The sequence below is a fragment of the Gymnogyps californianus genome, chromosome 5, assembly GCF_018139145.2.
Source record: "Gymnogyps californianus isolate 813 chromosome 5, ASM1813914v2, whole genome shotgun sequence".
NCBI lineage: Eukaryota > Metazoa > Chordata > Aves > Accipitriformes > Cathartidae > Gymnogyps > Gymnogyps californianus.
The window spans coordinates 12,903,306-12,923,430 of record NC_059475.1 but is presented as its reverse complement, the minus strand read 5'-3'; the positions used below and the strand labels follow the sequence as shown (position 1 = coordinate 12,923,430).

The 20,125-nt window shown below is 41.2% G+C and overlaps 1 protein-coding gene across 5 annotated transcripts in view; it reads right to left on the bottom strand.

Moving 5' to 3' along the window:
- Nucleotides 1–15,877, bottom strand: part of DENND5A (DENN domain containing 5A) — a 70,919-nt gene extending 55,042 nt beyond the window's left edge. For all 5 annotated transcript variants that reach the window (XM_050897143.1, XM_050897144.1, XM_050897145.1 and 2 more), the window contains exon 1: nt 15,769–15,877. In XM_050897143.1, coding sequence (XP_050753100.1) covers nt 15,769–15,877 — 109 coding nt within the window. The remainder of the gene's footprint in view (nt 1–15,768) is intronic.
- Between the last annotated feature and the right edge of the window lie 4,248 nt (nt 15,878–20,125).

The window sequence follows — 20,125 nt, the reverse complement described above, 5'->3', positions numbered from 1 at the left end:
CACAGAAGTCTCAGACTGGAATGAGGTACACTCAGTACTGACCAGATTAAATCTCACATAAGAGGCAGGTAATTCTCCAACTCCTCCCTCTCACATCTCTTCAGTAAACTGAACTTGATGGACTGTACTGCATGCATAAAGGAAACTACAAACCTGCTCAAGATGACCAAAGAGTTGAAATACATTACACTTAGTTGGAACATGTAGTTAAAACCAGCCCCTTTTCACAGCTGCACTGAAGCTCACACCACTCCTCTAACAGCCATCTAACACAATTTGCAGTGTATGGAACCATAAGGCCTGATGGACTTCCAGTTCTAACATTATTTATACCACCTTAAGTGATGCTGGCCTACGTGTCTGTAATTTGGACTTCCTAATTACAAGCACATTAGAACAGCTAATGCATATACTCCAAGTATCCTATGTTTGAACTAACAACTACATCTCATTTTATTGAGTGATAACCTACTGAGTCACCTAATACTGAATGTAAGCCATATCACAATGTAGATTTGTAGTGTACGCTGGCAACCTCTCTGGCTCTCATTGTTATGCTCCTCCCCGCTCTTACCTGTATTACTTTTCTTGCTGCTCAACCTGTGAGCACAAGACAGCTGTGTCTGTGTCTTGGTCTGATGAGAATTAGGACTTACAAACTTGGAGATACTACATGGAGTTTCCAACCTGTGCAGGACAGCATTGCTTTGGAAGTATGTCCACAAAACTATTCATATCAATGGATACCACTTTTCTACAAGATTATACAGAGGGGAAAAAAAAAAGTTACAGAAACCAGAATGAACTAAAACATTCTTCAATTCAGTAATCTGCAAAACACTATCTACCAAGCTTTCCTCAGCTTTGAGGGGAATAAAAAGAGTGAATTCTCAAGGTCTAATTTTAGCTCTTTCCTGATTTACCCAGAGAAAAATCTGATTCACTGCCTTCCGTATGCCTCTTCGGGGCGAGGGGGAGGTCTTCCCAACACAGTAATAAAAAAAATGGTTAGGTTGTACAACTTGCAGTTGCAATTACTTATGACCTTCCCCCAATATATAAACAATTACAAGTTTCAACTGAAAAGTGGATTTACTGTAAGTGAAAAAGATGAAATTTTGAATTCTCAACAAAACAAAAGAGGAAAACAAGACCTTTTTAAAAGGGCTGGATATTCAGACTTAAAATCCTACCACCACAGATACACCCTTCTCACTCCATTCCCTTCCCTTTTTTGACTATGCCATTTGCAAAGTTCTGTTTACAACCTGAACCACGGGGGAGTGCAATTTATTGTTGCTATCACTATTATTAGCTGCATGTAACCATGCTAAGTAGTAACATATTTCCTGTCAAACTTTCACGTGTAGTCATGAAATAAGCTAGACCTGTACTGAAACCTCTTAACACATACACTGTAAATTCAAGCTATGCCTGCCAATCATATACGTCCTCTCAGGTGGCTTATAGCAACAGAAGCAACACATATCCAGATGGATTGCTTCCAAATTTCTAATGCAAATTCCCAAGAAAACCTGTACGTAATTGTAACAATTCAATTTTCCCTGCTGAGTAGGTTGTTTCTTTGTAAGTATGCTTCTAACCCCAGATTTTTTTTTTTCCGCTTCAATACATCAATCATTCTTCTTTGTAACCCACACCCTGCCATGAAAAGTTTCCATTCATGTAATAAAGTTCTATCTAGTACAGAACAGTACTGTGTGGCTTAAGTTGTCCTTAATTAGAAAGGGCAAACTTGATCAAAAAAAATGCCAGGGATACTTTGCAAACAAAACTTTTTAAAACTGAATCACAGCCTTTTGTATAAGCTGTCAATTCACTATTTGGTTTTAGTTTTTAGAAAGTGACTGCAGTGCTGCAACTCTAAAAATTATGCAAGACTAAGAACTGTACAGGAACTTCCCCCTGCATACTAGCTAGAAAAAAGTCTTTGAGCAGCTATTTCAGAGGTAGAGTATAGCTCAATTTTCCCTCTATGACAATAAAGAGCAAGTCAGAAAAAGCTACCCTAGTTACCAGAAAAAGTGCCCGATAAAAGAACTAAATGGTCGTGCAACACTGATTTTAAAGAATTGTTAATACCGCCACCTTCATTTGTTCATTGAGTCCGCTGATCTGCTAAAAATAATTACAAAACAAAGACATACAGAAAGCTCTACTGATTCTGATTAAGTGGTTTCTTGCTTTCACCCTGCCAAGCAGCTTCTTTCTTTAAATTCTTGTGATACAGCCTGTTATTAATTCAATTCATTCGGTCTTGGTGTACATTTATTGTATACATGACATCTTCAAATAAAAAATGTTAGATAGCATGCAATCAAAACATTAACTTCATATTTTCCACATAAGGACACTCTTACAGGAATCTTTTAGCATACAGAGGCTGTATATGCAATTTCTGCTGCCACTAAAATGAATATCTTAATGAAGTAAATATAAAACAGCTTCAACATGAAACAGTCATATTGCTGTAATTAAACAAATGAGTAAGAACAATGAGAGTCTGTACCAGCAACAGAAACTATGAGCCATGCACTTAGGGCAGCTTTCCTGTACTACGCAGCGTGCTGGAGAAACTGAACTTAGGATTCAGAAGACCCTATAGAACCCTATAATCATACCCTTTACCTCCGCACTTTCTACACCACAGTTCAAAGAATCTTGCAATGGTGAGAGTCATCCCAACTTGTGCAGGGTGGGGGCTTAAGACTGAGCTGACCACGACAGCCAAAGAGTAGAGGTCTTCCCAAGTGTGGGTTGCAAGTCAGAAGTCAGTCAACAAGGGGATTTGAACAGTACATGAATTATAAACACTATCCAGAGAACAGCCTAATTCTATCCTGCTTTCAATTAAAAAATGTAATAAAGCACAAAGCCATACTTAGGTGAAAATGGACATCGTAGGACATTTTGAAAACAATCTTTCTCATTCCTGGGTTTTGCGTGAAAACAGAGTAACTGCAATAACATGCCTGTCAAAGGGCCTAACACATAGCAAAAAAAGTCTGAATTGTTTCCAAAGATACAAGAATGGCAGCAGCCCACAACACATTTACAATTCAGTTAATCTAAAACCAGCAGCTAATGTCATAAACAGCAGTAGGATTCCCAGTTCAGCCAGCAATCATTCTCAGTACACACAATAAGGCTATAGATATTAAGGTAAATAATTATGTTTACCGAACATAAAATTACTCCAGCTCTAAAGTTCATGGTCCAAGTCTAAAGAAAAATAGTTGGCTGGCAAAACAGATAGTGTGCATACTTCTGGAATTCACACTGTAGAAAGGATAAAAGTATGGAGCAAATGAGAGCAATTTGGAGGGAGGGGGGCACTGGGGGGGGGAAGAGGTGATATGCACACTGAGAGATTTGAGGACTTCTTGATAAGTCAAACTGACAGACAACCAATAGTTGACCTGGTTACATTGTAAAAGCAAATACAGGTGCTTAAGATGCCTGTAGGCACGGAAAGACAGTCAAGCCAAGAATCAATATCTGAAAATCAAAGGCAAAAGAATTGTGTTAAAAATAAGACTTGCCATATTTCCACTTGCCAGTGGAAACAGTCAAATATTCTACTTCCAGGTCTTAAGAGCAAAACTTGGATAATCAAACAAGTAATTAAATTATATGGCCTGTACCATGCCAGATGTGAAATGAAATGGCAATCTGTTGATTCATTCTAGCCCTTAAAAAACAGACAAGAAAAAAAAAGCAAAAACCCCAGACATAGCCTTCTGGAGAGCAACACCATTCTGATTTTTCAGAACCCCATATTCTAATATTAAAGAAAAGTCCTTTCAATACATACCTAGAGAGCTATTAATACTAATAATTAGCCAAAGTTTATTTTAAAAACAAAACAGTAAGTTTCTCCAATTCCTTCTTTAACAAATATTAAACCATATATAACTGCAAAAAAAAAAAACCCTATACAAGGTAGGAAATAAACATCCAAAATTTGGCAGATTAAGGTAAGAAATTCATTAAACAAGAATTCTTGGAATAAAACCATGACTCAAGAAAAGCTGCAGCTGCCACATCTGTAAGCAAACAGCCACTCCATCAATGGACAAATGCCTTCAGATTATGACTTGTTTCCTTCCTTTCAGTTCCTCCTCCTTAAGCAGAACTGCACGTATTTCTCATTAGAGAGGACTCCCTTCCCCAGCAAACCTCTTCCTCACATATACACAAAAAAGAATTCTCCTCTTTTATCCTGAAACACGTAAACCCTCTGTCCTGCACTTCTATCCCCCCTTCCCGCTGTTGGCAAGACCACCTGCCATAGTGCAAGCTGAAGTGGTGGTTAGACCAGTTAATTTGTTACTGGAATTGGGACTTTAATAGTTTTTAAAGTGGATCAGGTTATCCATATGATAAAATCTTCAGGATCCCTTTCATTTTACTGCAGCACTGCTGTTTAAGCAACTGGAATCACGGGTTTCATTCACTGCCTCTAATGAATCAGGGGTTTCAATCACTGTCTCTAGTGGCTGTCATTCCATTGGATTTGTAACAGATCTACAACCTACAATTTTCACACCTGGGACTTCCTCTAAAAACTTCTTTATCCAAGTTACTGTTCCACTTTCCCTGACAAAAGAGCTCAAAGGCAAAGGAAGTTCAGTGCCTGCCTTTCTAAAACAAAGGTGCAAATATGCGTTATGGACATGCTGCCCTCTACTTAGGTATCTATCTTAAGTGCAACTGAAATGTATGTTGGGTGGAGTGCCATCCTTCATCTGTAAAAGTTGAAGGACTTTCTTTAGAGGAAGTAGAGAGAAGAGGAAGAAAATTACCAGAGTGATGAAAGGCTCTAATTTTTTTTTTTTTTGGCCTGTTTGTCATCTAGGGAACCCAAACTTGCTTGTAACAATCCCTTATCCCAGTCCCAGGAGAACACATTCCTTCCAGCATACAACATACATTTTAATGTTCAACGGACAATAGAATTCTTCCTGCTACAGTCACTAAAAAGAGAAGGACAAAGAGACAAGTTAACCCTAATCTCTCAACTGTAAAAGATCCTGTTGTTTTCCCATTTTCTTTTGCTTTCCAGAATTCAAGAATTGTAATGTTTCAAGAATTGTAACACGAAGAAGCTCACTGTGAACTGAAATAAAAAACAAGAGTTCATTTCACTAACTGGATATTTAGCATAACCTCCACTGGATACAAATAATCTCTTGATCATCCATTGCTTTGATAGCATAAATCCTTCCAAGCCCTCTATGGCAAACGAAAATTTAGGAGTTAATAGATAATCCATTCATCATTTAAGTTTCAGCATTCATCTAGTTGGTAACAAAACATATTGCCACACACACTCTGGAACAGTTTCAAATGCTGCAACAATGAATTCAAAGCACCACAGAAAAACAGCTGAGGACATCTGCATTCTGCAATTGTAAGGTCAGGAAACCAAAAGCTTTTGTTTTTATTTTTCTGGTACCATTTCAAGGAAGGCGGGAAGAGGTGGGACAGCGAAGTGGCAGAAGAAACCATCAAGAACCTAAGGCAGCTTTTTAAAAAACAAACAAGAAAACCCCCAAAAAAGTCCTCAGCTTGCATCTTTAAAAGCATCCTAAGCCTTTTTTTTTTTTTTTTTTTTTTAAATACTTTGCATGTAACACAGGAAGGCAGATGGACACAATGTATTTTAAACAAGTCTGCCTGGCAGAAATTTTCAAGGAAAAGTTCTTAAAAACAGAATTGTTTTACTAAACTACTTTTCTGCTTTAGCCACAGCAAAAAGACTTACAGAAAGATATTTAGGTCTGTTTCCAACTAAACAACAGAAGCAGCACTCAATTACAATGACAGGCATGTTCTCAGCCCGGGGGGGGGGAGGGGGGGGGCGTGCCATTTTCATGGCACAATAGATCTGAAATACGTGCAACAGAAGACACTAAGAAAGGAAAGGGTGGCTTATCTTCAGAATAGAACACAACTCTTTTACGTGTACTAGAAATATAAAACAGAACTGGAGACAAGCATATTTTAAGTTTATTTAATATAGAAATCAGCTGTTCTCCTCATGACCATCTAAGACTGGCAGACCCAGTGAGACTGCTTCAGGAAAGCCTGAGCAAAAAGAAGCACAGACCATCTCAGGCAACCCTCCTGAACCACTGTGGATCTCCTTTTACAGTGACATGTCCCATCCAGTTAAATGTCCCCACTTTTTGCGCTCCCATTGTGCTCTAACTCTAGCTCTGAGGACTGATGGAAACACATCTGTGTAAAAGCACAAGGACCAAATGTTATTGAAGCATCCGTCCAGTCCTTTAACCAAGTATTTCTATTCTTCTGGGATACCACTGAAATTTTGCATTGAAGAGGAAAGCCGTATTTTAAAATACACATTAAGCCTTTCAAGCAGGTTCCAATGACATACAGCGGTCAGCAAAATACAAAAAGTTCAGCTATACAACCATCTCAGTATATGAGTCCTCTCCAGTATGTTTCACTTTGTTATCTAACCTTTGAAAAGAGCATTTTGCAGTAACCTGCCTTAATAAGGACTGCCCCCTCCCCTCAAAAATGCCCTGTAAGAAAGTCATCAAGTTGCTTGATGGGTTTTTTTCTATTTTTAAAATAGAAATGATTTCTAATACCAGAAAATTAATCAGATGTGCTGACAGTTTGGTCAACGGATATGACAAACTCTGAAGTTTATCTTAGCTCTGATCATATCCTTCCTTATCGTCTCACCAACCACTTCTCTTGAGCTTTCTTCCTTTTACATGTACCATATCAAGCTTACCTTTCTTCTTCACAAGGCATGATTCAAGTTTGGTAAAAAAACATCTTTTCAATACGAAAATCTGCTTAGAACAAGAAGAACAAAGTCCAGTACTTTTATTCAGTCCTGAAAACACAAGTCACAGGTTCAAGTTAACCACTTATAACTGCGTATCACCCCTTTGTTCAAACTCATAAGCAAAGATGATGGCTTGTGGTTCCACAGAACCAAGATTATGAGCTAAATCCCTTCCCTGGTCGAGCTTGAGGAAAACAAAACATTATGTTACATATAGTTTTAACTGTGGAAGACTTTATATGAAGGAAAGCGAAAAAAAGACACACAAATAAATAAACCCAAATACACACCACACAAGTACTTCCCAAAGCATAATAGACTCAGGACTATTCATGGAATGAATTATCAAAAGAACACTCAATTCACCTCATTCAGTGAATACATACAGATTCCTTCATTTTCCAAGCCAAGATTAGGCCCTGTTTATAAGGCCTCACCTGTGAAATGGCAGCCATTCTCAAGGCTACTAACACATGCAAGGGCAGACCTGTGTGTGGGGAACGTTAGTTCATGAATCCTGAGCACACTTCCAGGGGAGACGTGAACACTGGGACATCCATCCAATGCTTGCTGCCTGTGATGACCTTGCAGCATTAAAACAACCTCACAGAGCTTGAGTAACTTGCACCCTCTGGATCACAAACCCCTTAGCGGTCAGGTCAGTGTTCTGCAGGTCATTCACATGGATTTCAGTCTAAAGAACTTTTTGGCCCCCAGTGGAGCTGTGCTTCAGGGTGCCTATGCCAATTTAATCAACGGCTGTGCATTACCAACCTTGTTCCTCACACCAAGGCATGGTGCTCCCTGGAACCTGCTACACTGAACCATGTCCAATGGGACTAGCTAGTTCTCATGCAATGGGAGGAGGCAGGAGCACATGACCGCAGTAAGGACGGGGAAAGGGAGACCACGACAACCTACAGTTAGATTGGCCTGGGCTGCCATAAAATCTCTGCCAGATTCATTCTCAGAAATGACCGAGATACTGATAAATAGAAATTTTACCAGCCTTCAGCGAAACTTTTGAATGAGTTATTTCACATTTCGAGCTCCCAGACCACACACATAAAAGAGCCAGAAAGGGACATGACAGTCTTACGCTGGTTAGAGCTGGCACTGACCTTGTTAACTTAAGGGACTTACCTCTGCCACAATGCAATTCTGATGATATTTCAGTAGGACAGTGCTGGGCTTGGGGAGCAAAATCAGGAAACAACAGTTGGTAAGGGAGCTTGCTGAAAGTAGCAAGTTAAGGAGGAATAAGTAATATATGCAAATAGTAGAACAGCTCATAAAAATTCATGCTTGTAGAGGACGGAAGCAATGCACATATCAGTACATTGCAGCAACCTCAAGATCTCTCACCACATATTTCTGCAACACAGAGTGCAACTGTAGACACAAGCAGCAGCAACTACAATTGCAAAAAAACTTTTCCAAACTCACCTGAAGTCATGCTGAAAGAATATCTGTTTCTGTAAAACCAACCTTTTTTCCTCACTCAAACATTGAAATGTTGCTATATCTGAAAATGAAGAGGTTGCTTATGACTGCCATGTTATCTGTCTGCAGATCACTTATCCGTGAAATGCAATAAAGTTTCTTTCTCAAGATGCTTCAGTATCAATATGAAAATGACTCAATACAGAGGTATACATTATACCTGATTGTGGCTGATCATACAACCAGTAAAAACCAAAAAAAAAAGAATAAAAAAGGCAATACTCTACACTTCTACAGGAAAGTTTGAAACTAAAGGTCTCTTGCCCATCAAATCATAAGCAAAGTAGCATTTTCCTGGAAAGACAAAGAAACAAGCCTTGAGCAGAAGCACTCCAAGTAAATTCTTCATCATTCATCAGTTTGTGCTGGAATGCTTGATAATTTCTCTGTGCAATAATATTTTAAGCCTCCCAGGGTTAACATTCCAGTTCACTGCAAACTTGACTACAAACCACAAATCTGAAAGGGTTGTCAAGAAATTCAGAGAGAATAATTACTGCACAACATACATCAGTAAGTAATTGCTTCTGACATTGTCACTTCATGTGCATTATTTCTGCTACATGAGCCCTGCAGGTTAGAGGGAATTCAAAAGATAAGTATGAAGTCATTACCAAGAACACTCAAGTAGGACATCACTAAGTCAAAAGGCAGATAAAAACAGTTGCAGTGCTTTGTAACTACAGGATCAGTAATTTGAAGATTTAGGAGCAGAAAAAAAAAGTGTTTTATTATTTGCAAATGGCAGTATTTCCCATACAATCCATTTAAGATGTTGTCTTTGTGTAGTTTCTCTCTTGCAAAAGAAACTGCAAAGAAAACAAAACACCACAAAAAAACCCCAAAGGAACAAAAAGCCAGATCAACTCATCTTTGCATGCCTTCCTTTAATAAGGTGAAATTCCAATGGCTTTTTTAAAAGGCTTCAAAAGTCAGACTTGTAAACTTTAATTCTTTAGACACTCTTTTAGCATTTTTAGTCTATTCTCAAATCAAGAATCTGTAACCTTTCTCCTCCCCCACACCCTACCTAAGAGCCTTCCAAATAAGCCGAATTTGTAACTGAATACTGAAGGGTGGAAGAATGAAGAGTTTTGGGGGTTTTGAGGGGATGACTCTGTAAAGCACACAGCTCAGTTTAACCTAAAATACAAATATGATAATCACAAGATTGGCATTATAGAAACACCACCTAATAAACTGTGGCTTCAAATGTAGTTCCACAAAGTACAGTTCCCCCTTACATCAGCTCTCCCGTTCTTTATTCTACATATCAGCTACCGTAGCACGTCTGCCTCAGTTCCCAAAGAGACAAAAGATCTTTTTGGCACTCAAACATGGCAAACAGCTCCAGCTTCTTGGGAAAAGATAGAGGGGGCAGGGAGGAGTGGAATAAACTATTATCCGGATTAAAATGTTTCACATGTGCCAGTGTAAGTCCAGCCAAAAGTTGTTGCTATCTACTGCCCGTCCACAGTGACCTATGTGAAAACAGTGTGTGGTCTCAGCCTTGGTGCTACTGGAGAGGCCCCCCACAGAGTTAACACCTTGGTTAGCAATCTCAGAGAAGCAAAGAAACTGAAAAACCTCCCTTTCAGTCTCAGAATGAATCCCCAAGGGAAGAGGTACACCATTAGGGAACTGTGGGAAGCTTGCACCGATACCATCCATATTATGGACAAAGAGAGGAAGAGGGGGAAAAACCACCAAAAACAAAACCCCAAAATCACAGAACACTTCAGCCTTTGGAAAAATCAAGCAATGGCTCCCACCAACGCAATTCACTTCTGCAGCAAATGTTGGTACTACTACCATAGCAAAGAGAGAGAAATTTACTCACACGCTATTTACCCAAGGAATAAACAGTATTGCAGAAGAGCTTCACTGCAAGAATCACAGCTGGCTCCAACCCCAAATGCCATGTCTTAATTCCAAAAAAAAAAAAAAAAAAAAAAAAAAAAAATGCCCAAAAGAGGAAAATACAAAACAGGTCAAATGTCAGTCAGAAAATTATATCTGCTAATTTAAATTAAGCTTGCTCTTCTTCTTCCTCCTCTTTTCCTTTAGCTACCCCTTACTAATATCTTTGAGGCAAAATAAAAGCCTGAAACTATTTAAGTCTGTTGAACTTGGAAACTGACACAGGTGCTGATAACAGCATTACTGCATAGACCACAAAGGAAACTACTACCCCAGTTCTGAAATACTAAGCAATTTATTGGTTTATATATGTGACAAATGCCTTCAATCATTTCATCACACCCATATTTTTTAAAAGTTTATATTGATACAGAATGCTGTTAAAATAAACCCTACCAACAGGAAACATATGAAGATAAGCTGTCATTTTAAATCTGAAGCCAACAAAATAGAAAAATAACCACACTTCAATTACAGAGGTATGAGGTGAGACAACATTTCTATTTTACTGGTGAGGAGAAACACTTGCTCCAATATCAGTTTTTCAGACTAATTTTGAGTGGAGCTAAGTGAATACACCTGGTATCATCTTCCTTTAGAATTTCACATACCAGCACTAATAACGTGGCTACTGTGCCAGCACACAGATGCCGTACTCATAATCAGTCCCGTTATGCTACATGATCTACACACACACAGATCTTGCCTCAACACCATTAAAAACGAAATATAAAAACAGGTATGAGAGATGAAGAATAATTAAAATGGTATCACATCATCATATACTAGAGTGAAAGGAGATCTAATATGGATTCTGAAAAGGCACATGAAGGGTGTCTACAGGAAGGATATTTCCTGGACACATGGGCTTCACCTAACACTCATTTTCATCCTCCTTTAAGGATGAAGCTCATATTCAGATGGACAACTCAAAGCACCATGATAAGGACCTTGGCAAAAGGAACACAAGTCCATCTACTGAACAGATTAATTTTTGGACCAAACTTTAAAAGACCAGCTCAGACTGGGAAGAAAGGCAGAAAGAAATACAGGTGACAGACTAGTCACTGGCCTTAGTCTTCCAGAGTAAGATTTTTTTAAAAACAATCCTATTATTAAATCATCACTCTTTTCTTCACAGATTATAAGCATTTTCTTTCTTTTTTTTTATACTATTTCTCCTTTGTAACACTGTTACTTCTGAAATAATTATTATCATCTTTATGATATAACATTCAAGACTACTAAGGCATGTGCAACAGAAAATCTTAGATTAGAATATGGTGTCCAGATATTTGGGTCCGAGTTCCATATTTTGTAATAGCAACTCCCAGACTACAATTACATATAAGTGTAGTGCAATGGTGAGTTGATCCTTTGTTTTGCTACTCCATAATAAACAAATTCTATTGACAAGTAATTGTTAAAAACTAACACACCACAGAGGAGGAAAAGAAAACAAAATCTTTAGTGAAAAAGAACATAGAACAAGAACTCCAACAGTTCCATATAGTGCAAGTATTTCCACCATCATTCAGATCACATTTAACTCACTCAACAGATAAGGAACTCAAGCTGAAAGATGAGATGAGGCACGACTTCATTCTCATTACCTTTCCGGGGCACAGTCATACAACCTAAATTAAGAAATCCTATCATAGTGTTGCAGCATTACGGTAAGTTATATTACACACTGAAGATTTTTGGTAGTTGATGTATTTCATTATTTCCTGGTGGACACCAAGTTGACCATGAGCCAGCAATGTGCCCTTGCTCCAAAGAAGGCAAATGGTGTCTTGGGCTGCATTAGTCAAAGCATTGCCCACAGGTCGAGGCAGGTGACCCTTCGCTTCTATTTAGCACTGGTGAGACCACACCTGAAGTACTGTGCCCAGTTCTGCGCTCCTTAGTACAAGTCAGACATGGACATAGTGGAGAGTCCAGCAAAGGGCCACGAAGATGATTAAGGGACTGGAGCATCTCTCATATGAGGAAAGGTTGAGAGAGCTGGGACTGTTTAGCCTGCAGAAGAGAAGGCTCAGGGGGGAATCTTATCAATGTATATAAATACCTGAAGAGAGGGTGCAAAGAGGATGGAGCCAGGCTCTTTTCAGTGGTGCCCCGTGACAGGACCAGAGGCAATGGGCACAAACTGAAACACATGAGGTTCCATCTAAACATCAGGACACACTTTTTCACAGTGAGGGTGACTGAGCACTGGCACAGGTTGCCCAGAGAGGTTGTGGAGTCTCCATCCTTGGAGATACTCAAAAATCGTCTGGCCACTGTCCTGGGCAACTGGCCCTAGGTGGCTCTGCTTCAGCAGGGAGGTTGGACCCGACAACCTCCAAAGGTCCCTTCCAACCTCAACCATTCTGTGATTTCCTCTATGAAGGAAATGTACCTGTAACAGACCTTTGCAGTGTACTTAAGAGATTTCTGTCATCACTTCTGGCACATCAACACCATCTGGAAATGTGGAAACGTGGAAATGCATCTCAGCTCCTCTCTTGTCCAGCTCAGCAGCTGACACTGGATGAAGCTTAAGCTTCATCCAGTGTTGGGTTTTTTGTTGTTTTGTTTGTTTGTTTTGTTTTACTGCCACCTAGTAAATTCTTTCTATCTGCTTTAACAGGTCACCCAGTGGGAACACAATTATCAAAATAAGAAAGGATGCCCAGATAACCAGATCACTTGAATTTGGGGATAAAAAAGCCCTAGCAATAGAGAACATGCTATCTTTAACTCACGCTAACTACAAAGTCCTAAATACAGTATACAATATTAGAAGAAAACAAACATATATACATATACTGTGCATTTTCCATCAGTCAGCCAGCTTTTTCAGGAAAAAGTGTTACAGCTGTGCTACTTAGTAAGCTTCCAACATACAAAGGAAAAACGCTATCAGAGGTATCTCTTCAAGCAAACTGCCTAGACTGAGCATCAATTCATGATCTTATGCTTCATCTATAAGTCTGCAGAAAACGCTGTATCATCAATATTAAGGCTGAATATCCAAAACACACAGTTTCATTAGAACAAAATCTGCCGGCAGCATCCCCAGAGGCCCTGGCAGCGACCGCCAGTTCCCTGCAGCGGTGGGGTAGTGATGACATCATTCCAGGCTGAGCTCCGGCAGCCCTGACGCAGGAAAGCCCTGGAGAGGCCCTCTGTGCCCAGCTTCACCGTGCTGGGGAAGCATCCCGCTCCTCACCCCTGCACCCACCAGCTGAAGTGCCAGCGCCTCTCTTCCAACAATGGACACTTATGAAGCAAATTGTTTCAACAGTAAAAGGATTCAGAATCTATTTTTGAGCACAGAAATAAGAAGGAGGGGGGAAAAAAACAGCGCACAATAACCCTTTCATTCAAACAAGAAAGCCTTCCAGGACGTACAAAGTGTTTCAAAGCTTTATCCAAAACCCACTGAAATCAACAGAGGCCCTTTCCATTTATATCAGTGGACACTGGAGGAGACACAATTTGAAAGCATTATCAGTCACACTATCATGCATTATTAATAACACAACAAACTCAAGAAAATGCACTGGAATTCCAACTAGCTCATATGCTTTGACGTTATCATAAATTTGTCCTCCTCCCCCTTGTTTCCTTCCCTCTTTTTTTAAACCCTTTCCTCAAATCACGCAAAAATCAGGCTCCCCCAAAAATACTAAAACATATTCTCCCTCAAAACCCACACTTTGTCACAAGCAACACCATTACAGTATCATGGCAGAATAGCAGAGTCCACGATATATTGCACACTACAGCTGGACATACTATAGATGTAGTCCTTGACCGGGAAAGCATATACGGAAAGAACATCATGTTCCAGTTTTCAGACCTGCGCACTCAGACACAATATTTTTAAAAAGGCACTGATATCTTCCAGTTTACTACTAGACAGCTAGCTTAAAGTAATACATTGCTGGTTTTAAATTTAATTATGTAAGGAGAGTTATTCATGTTCCTATCGAGATCAGGGAGTATTACCGAGTGTGCCTTGCACTATGTTACACAGATATATAGTAAATGAATAACAAAATTAACATCAGAAACCGTTTTCAATCTAGAAATGTTGTTCATTTGTGATTTAATCAAGAAAAATCTGTGGAACCTCACATATCCTTCAATGAAATTGTATTGCATTTTGTTCTCTTGGATTTCTTAAATTAAATTGATGCTGTAATTTAAAGGGCCATTATAGAGCAGACCATTATGCTGTATTCACTCTTTAAGACTCAAATTGTAGTCTACAGTTATTTTAACATTAGACATAGATTAATTCTTTTAGGGTAAGGTACTGCTCAGCATGAGGAACAAATGAGAAATTTTGTTTGACGACATTAAAAGAAAAGAAGAAAAAAAGGAAGTTTCCATCATAGCCAAAGTTCAGGAGAGTTTAATGTAAGAAAGTCAGTTCTAATAACACAAATTTCACTCTACAAGAAACAAGTGTTTATTTAGTGGGGGAGGGTTTAAATACAATGATGTAAAAAAACCCTCATGACATCTTATAAAAGCAAGCTAATAAAAAAAAAAGGAAAGAACATATCATTGCATATCATTGGTCAAGTTCTGAGCTCAAATACACAAAATAAGTACTGATGTTAGGCCAGGTTTTCACCACCGCATTCCTACATCTTTCTGAACAGTTAAAGATGCTAAGCAACAATCTAATTTAACAGAAGCCAGTACAGTGAAACTAAAGCTGAAACAAGGTGCTGCTAAAACAAAGAACAGATTTTTAACCTTAAAAACACAGGTTTGACACAGTGTTGTGGGATAGATTGATACGGTTTAGCTGTGTATTTGGTGTGAACATTCTCATCTAACAGAGTAATTACTTCCTAATCTAATTTCTTTTCCGACAAAGCTGAAAGAGAATTCGTATCCTGTGCTACAACAAAACTCAATACAGAACAAGCAAAAAGTCTTCGCTTTCTCTCCAAAATCTGATTCATTAAGATTACCTGTGCGTTTCAAACGTCCAAGAGCCTGACTAAAAGTTGATAAATGCAACCAAGCTCCAAAACGAGCGCAGTAGATCGCTGTTAAGACAGAGATTATCTAAAATAATACCATCGCCATCACACACACACCCTTCACTTTGAAAAGGCCACTTAAAAGAGGTACTTTGTTGGGTTTTTTAAGAAGTTAGGTACACTTCTACAAACACACGCTTGTGCACAGCCGGGCATTTCTGCACGTCAAGCACTCTGGTCAGCTACACAGACCCCGAGGCGCCGGTGCCGCCGGCGCGGGGCACAAGCGCCGCTGCCCGGGGCGGGGGGCGGCAGAGGGCGCCGACTGCTCCCTCCCGCTCCCCCGGCAGTGCCCCGGGGCCGCCCGAGACGGCGCCCGGGGTCCGCGGAGCGGGGAGGTGGCGAGGCCGGACCCCGCCTCCAGAGCTGCCGTCCCGCTGCCGCCACCACCAAGCCGACCATTAACGGCCGCCGCCGCCGCCCCCCGACCCCGCGGCCACTCACCGGAGAGCTCGTCCGGCTCCAGCCCGGTCTCGGTGTCCAGCCCGCAGATCACGAAGTAGTCGGCGAAACGGCCGGGTGCCGAGGAGCCGCCCCCGCTGCCGCCGCTCATGCTGGAGCCCGAGGGGTGCGCGGGGCTCAGGGGGTGCGGGGCCGGGCGGCGGCGGGCGGCGGGGCTGCGCCAGCTGCGCCAGCTGCGCCGGCCGCCTCCATGATGGAGCGGAGCGGGCAGCGCCGCACGGCATTGTGGGTACAGCCCCCAGCTGTTCCTGCGGGGGGGGCGGCCCGGGTAGGGGAACCGCAATGCTGCGCCTGCGCTCTAGGCTCGGGGATGACGTGATGCTGCTGGTCCAGCTGGGGGGCGGTGCGCGCGCAGAGGCAGTCGCGGGGTGGGGGGTGGGATCTCGCGCGCGGTGGCTGTTAGGCGGGTGGCTGCCTGTGGCGCGTCCGCTTTCTGAGGGGACGGTGAGGCGGGCCGGCAGCCATCAGGGGATGCGGTCAGACCACCGCAAGACTGCAGCTCTGCTCTACGCCTCCTGGCCAGGGGCCCCTGGTTACAGCACCGGCCTATACTTCGGGGTGGTCGGTGGGTGAGGGGTTCCCCTCAGAGGCTCTCCTCAGCCAGGGAGAAACAGCCCCTCCCCCGCAGTTAGAGAGGACAAGGCGGCTCTGCCAGGGGCTACTTGGGCAAAGCATGGTTTAGTGTTGGTGCTTTGAAAGCACATCTGGATTTAGGTCTTCCCCTGTCACCTACAGCTTCTCATCCCCACTCTGTGAAGGCTGCTGCCCCAATGGTTGTCATGACTCTACAGCTTTGTGGAGTAGCCATACCCTGAAACAGGCCCAGGTCACGGGGGAGAGAGGGTGGGTGCAGGGGAAGTACTTTTGGGATTGTTTGGTTTCAGGGTTTTTTCTTTCTATTTGAATTAACATCACTGACAACCCTGTTAATAGTTGGGCTTGCACAGCTGAGTGAAATCCACCCCACCACCCCCTGGGCAACCGTTGCTGAAGAGGGGAAGAACAAGAATGACTCAGACCAAGCTGCTGAGAGACTAGTAACACGTACCCATGCTCTGAGTTGAGAATACTTCTTTCCACTGACTATAGAGGGACCTAGGATAAAATCAGGTCTGTAAGCAGTTCCCCTTCCTCTCTTCACTTAGTTCTCCATTTGTAGCTTTCACATCAGAATTCTTCCCTATCTTGTAGGGCTTATAAGAGGAGAAATTAAAACTTTTCAGTCTTCTAGGATTATTATCTAGGACTGCCCAAGTAGTTAAGGTTGCATCCATAATGCTGAATTCATCAGACACCAATCTAACTTAACATGCTACCAAGCATGTGAAACTTCACAGATTTGAGTTTACATTGCCAAGACACACTGAGTCCTTTGCAGGCACTAGAGACAGCAGTACATGTAAGACCTCACTGTCAATGGTCTACAGCCTTTTGCTGTAGAATAACTAAGCTCTTATGCCATTTTGCCCAGTGAATTGTGGAGAGCTTTTCCATTCTTCTGGGAAATAGGAAAAACTGTAAGAAGCACTGGTGCTATTAGTATTCACTTGATTAAGACTGTATGAGCCACAGAATGGGTTATCAATGAATGAAAGCATTGCTTAGATTTGATTGACAGTTCTGACAGTTCAATTTTAAACCACTAGTGAACCTGAGGGAGAGATTTCAATAAAGATAGCAGGATAATTAGGAGCAATATTGGAGTGAAAGTCTCAAGTTAACTCTACAGTAAGCACATACATTTAGATTACGTTGAGCCTGCCTGGTGGTTTGCGGAAGACAGCAACAAAGAACAGAACTACCTAAATCTGGTTGCCCTTATTCTATGTTCTCTGGCCATTTTTTGCACATTTTGCTTCTTGGTCTGCTTTTGATGTGGCAAAGGACAATATATTCGGCACATGGTAAACTTCTTTTGAGTTAGCCTGAACTGTAGTTTAACCCTTATAAACAAAAGTCATAGCCTGAGGGTCTCGGAAGGACTTACAAGAAAATCTAGGGAAACAGCACAGATACTGGCAGGGGGTTTTTTGTCAAATAAAGATGGGGAAATAAAAAATTTTTCTTACTTGCACTTTAACTGTTCCAGCAATAACCATATATTTAGAAGATTTAGCAAATAAAGTTAGATGGTTCAGTAAGCAAGCAGAGGATTACCAGAAATACTGTTGAGCAGCAAGATTTAAACGTACACACACCTTGCTATGCAACAGGGTAAGGAACAAGAAATTTTTTTTTAAAAGGAGAGTCTCAGACTAAGAAGTTCAGATTTGCTTTGAATTGCTACCAGAAAGGAACAAGAAGGGAGGAACTGCATGAACCAGAATCAACAAAAGGTTAATTAATCAAGAAAGATAATTCACCACAATTTTTGCTGTGAAAAAGCTCATTCATACTCTATCAGATAAATTATCTGTTTTCCCAGCCAGCTTACAGCCTAGTCTCTCTTAAATCTAGGCATCCAGTAGATGTACCCAAACAGCTAGAGCTTTCTTCTCCCATTTTGTCAATGACTGTCTCTTTTCCATTGTATCTTCCCCCCCCGATTATTTCATATCTGAAATACTCTTGCCTAGTGACCACAAGCAACATTTGTGATGTCTAATTCAAAGACCAGTAGCTTTAATCTGTCAGTCTTCTTGAGCAATGTTCCCATCACAGGAAACACCCAAAACATGGCAATTTTGTCAGTAAACTTTGCAAATTGCTTAGATGTCCTTGAGTAAGGCAATGACACTCTAAACTACATTATGAATTCCTGAAAGTATTCTTTATGATGTCGAGAAAATCTGTGGAATTGTAAAATCTGTGGAAACTATGACTCTTTAGCCAGAGAATCATAAAGATATATTAGTAAATAGGAAGTGATTTAAAAGATTCATTGTCTTTGGCAAGACTATCACTGTTGATTCAGCTGCTGTTTTCAATGGCAAAGACTGGGATTTTTTCAAGCTCAAGCCTTAAGTCAAAGAGAATAAAGTCTTTTAAAAATAGTGAAGACAGATCTTAATGTGAACATAGCTTGATTATTCCTCATACTAGTTAATTCAGACTTATTTTGCCAACAATCACAATCATGATTATTGGAAGAGTTTATTTAATAAGCAGTAAGAAACCCCAACAGCAAATTACAGTTTCATTCAACACTGCTCAGAGAATTGAGAAAGTCTGAAATAGGGTATCTGCCTTTTTTCTGTGCAGCTGTTTCCCCAAGATGAGCTAAACTTAGAAAGGTAACAGAGCTCAAAGCATAAACAGATCACTACTGTTGTCAGGGTGCTGATTGTATATGGTGTCTTCTAACGACTTCGATTAAGATGTTTACCCTGGATTCTTGGGGGGGGGGGAACAACGACATCAGTGACAACATTAAAACAACCCTCTCCAGTCTGCAAAACTGGACACTAGAAACTGGCTGCGATTGTTTAATGACAATGCATTTGGTGTAAGTGATATCCACGCAGCAGACTTCTGGAATATATCCAGCACACCAGATCACCTAACACACATCCTCCCACACCAGGGCACAGATCAGAGGAGAACTGTCACATCAAGGTGTGGAATGTTTCTTAAGGTCCCATGCAGTGTGGTCCCTCTTCTCCCCAGCTCCAGGAGCCCACACCTGGTAGTGCAGCTTGTGAGCAGGTCATATATCCATTGTGCAGGTGTATCTACTACAAGGGCTCCCAGAGCCTCAGATGGGCAGTGGCACCAGGCCACTTGTCGGTGAGGTCCAAGTTCGTCAATATTCAAGATGAGGGCAGAGGGCAAGTATGCGAGAGTCTAATTTGTTTCCGCTCCTTTCACTTCCACTTGTTGAGGATGGTACCCCAGCCTAAGGAGGCCAGGTCCTCCAAGGCGGAGGCAAAGGTCAAGGCACTGACAGCCAAGAAGGCTCTTGAAAACATCCATAGTTTCAAGAAGGTCTGGTCTGCACATTTCCCACTTGTGGGAGGCCTGAGACTCAACCCAGTGGCCGCAAAGGCAGCCCAGGAACCCCTGCAAGAGCACCCCACAGCAGACCAAGGTTGAACTTTATATCATTAAGAGGTTCCCTTTGACCACAGAATCAACCATGAAGAAGACACAAGATAATACCCTGATTTTCATCATTGATGTCAAGACCAAGGCAAACACAGGATCAATAGGCTTTCGGGAAACTGCACAATATTGACATAGTCAAGGTCACATATTGGTTAAGTCTGAAGTCTGGTTTGAAGACTTGTGGCTGTCTGGCCTAGTGTCCTAGTTGAGACACTAGATCTAAAAGGGCACTTGGGTATCAAAATGTCTAATTTACTGTATCTGCTTAAGAAGTTTTATAGTATTCTGACTGAGC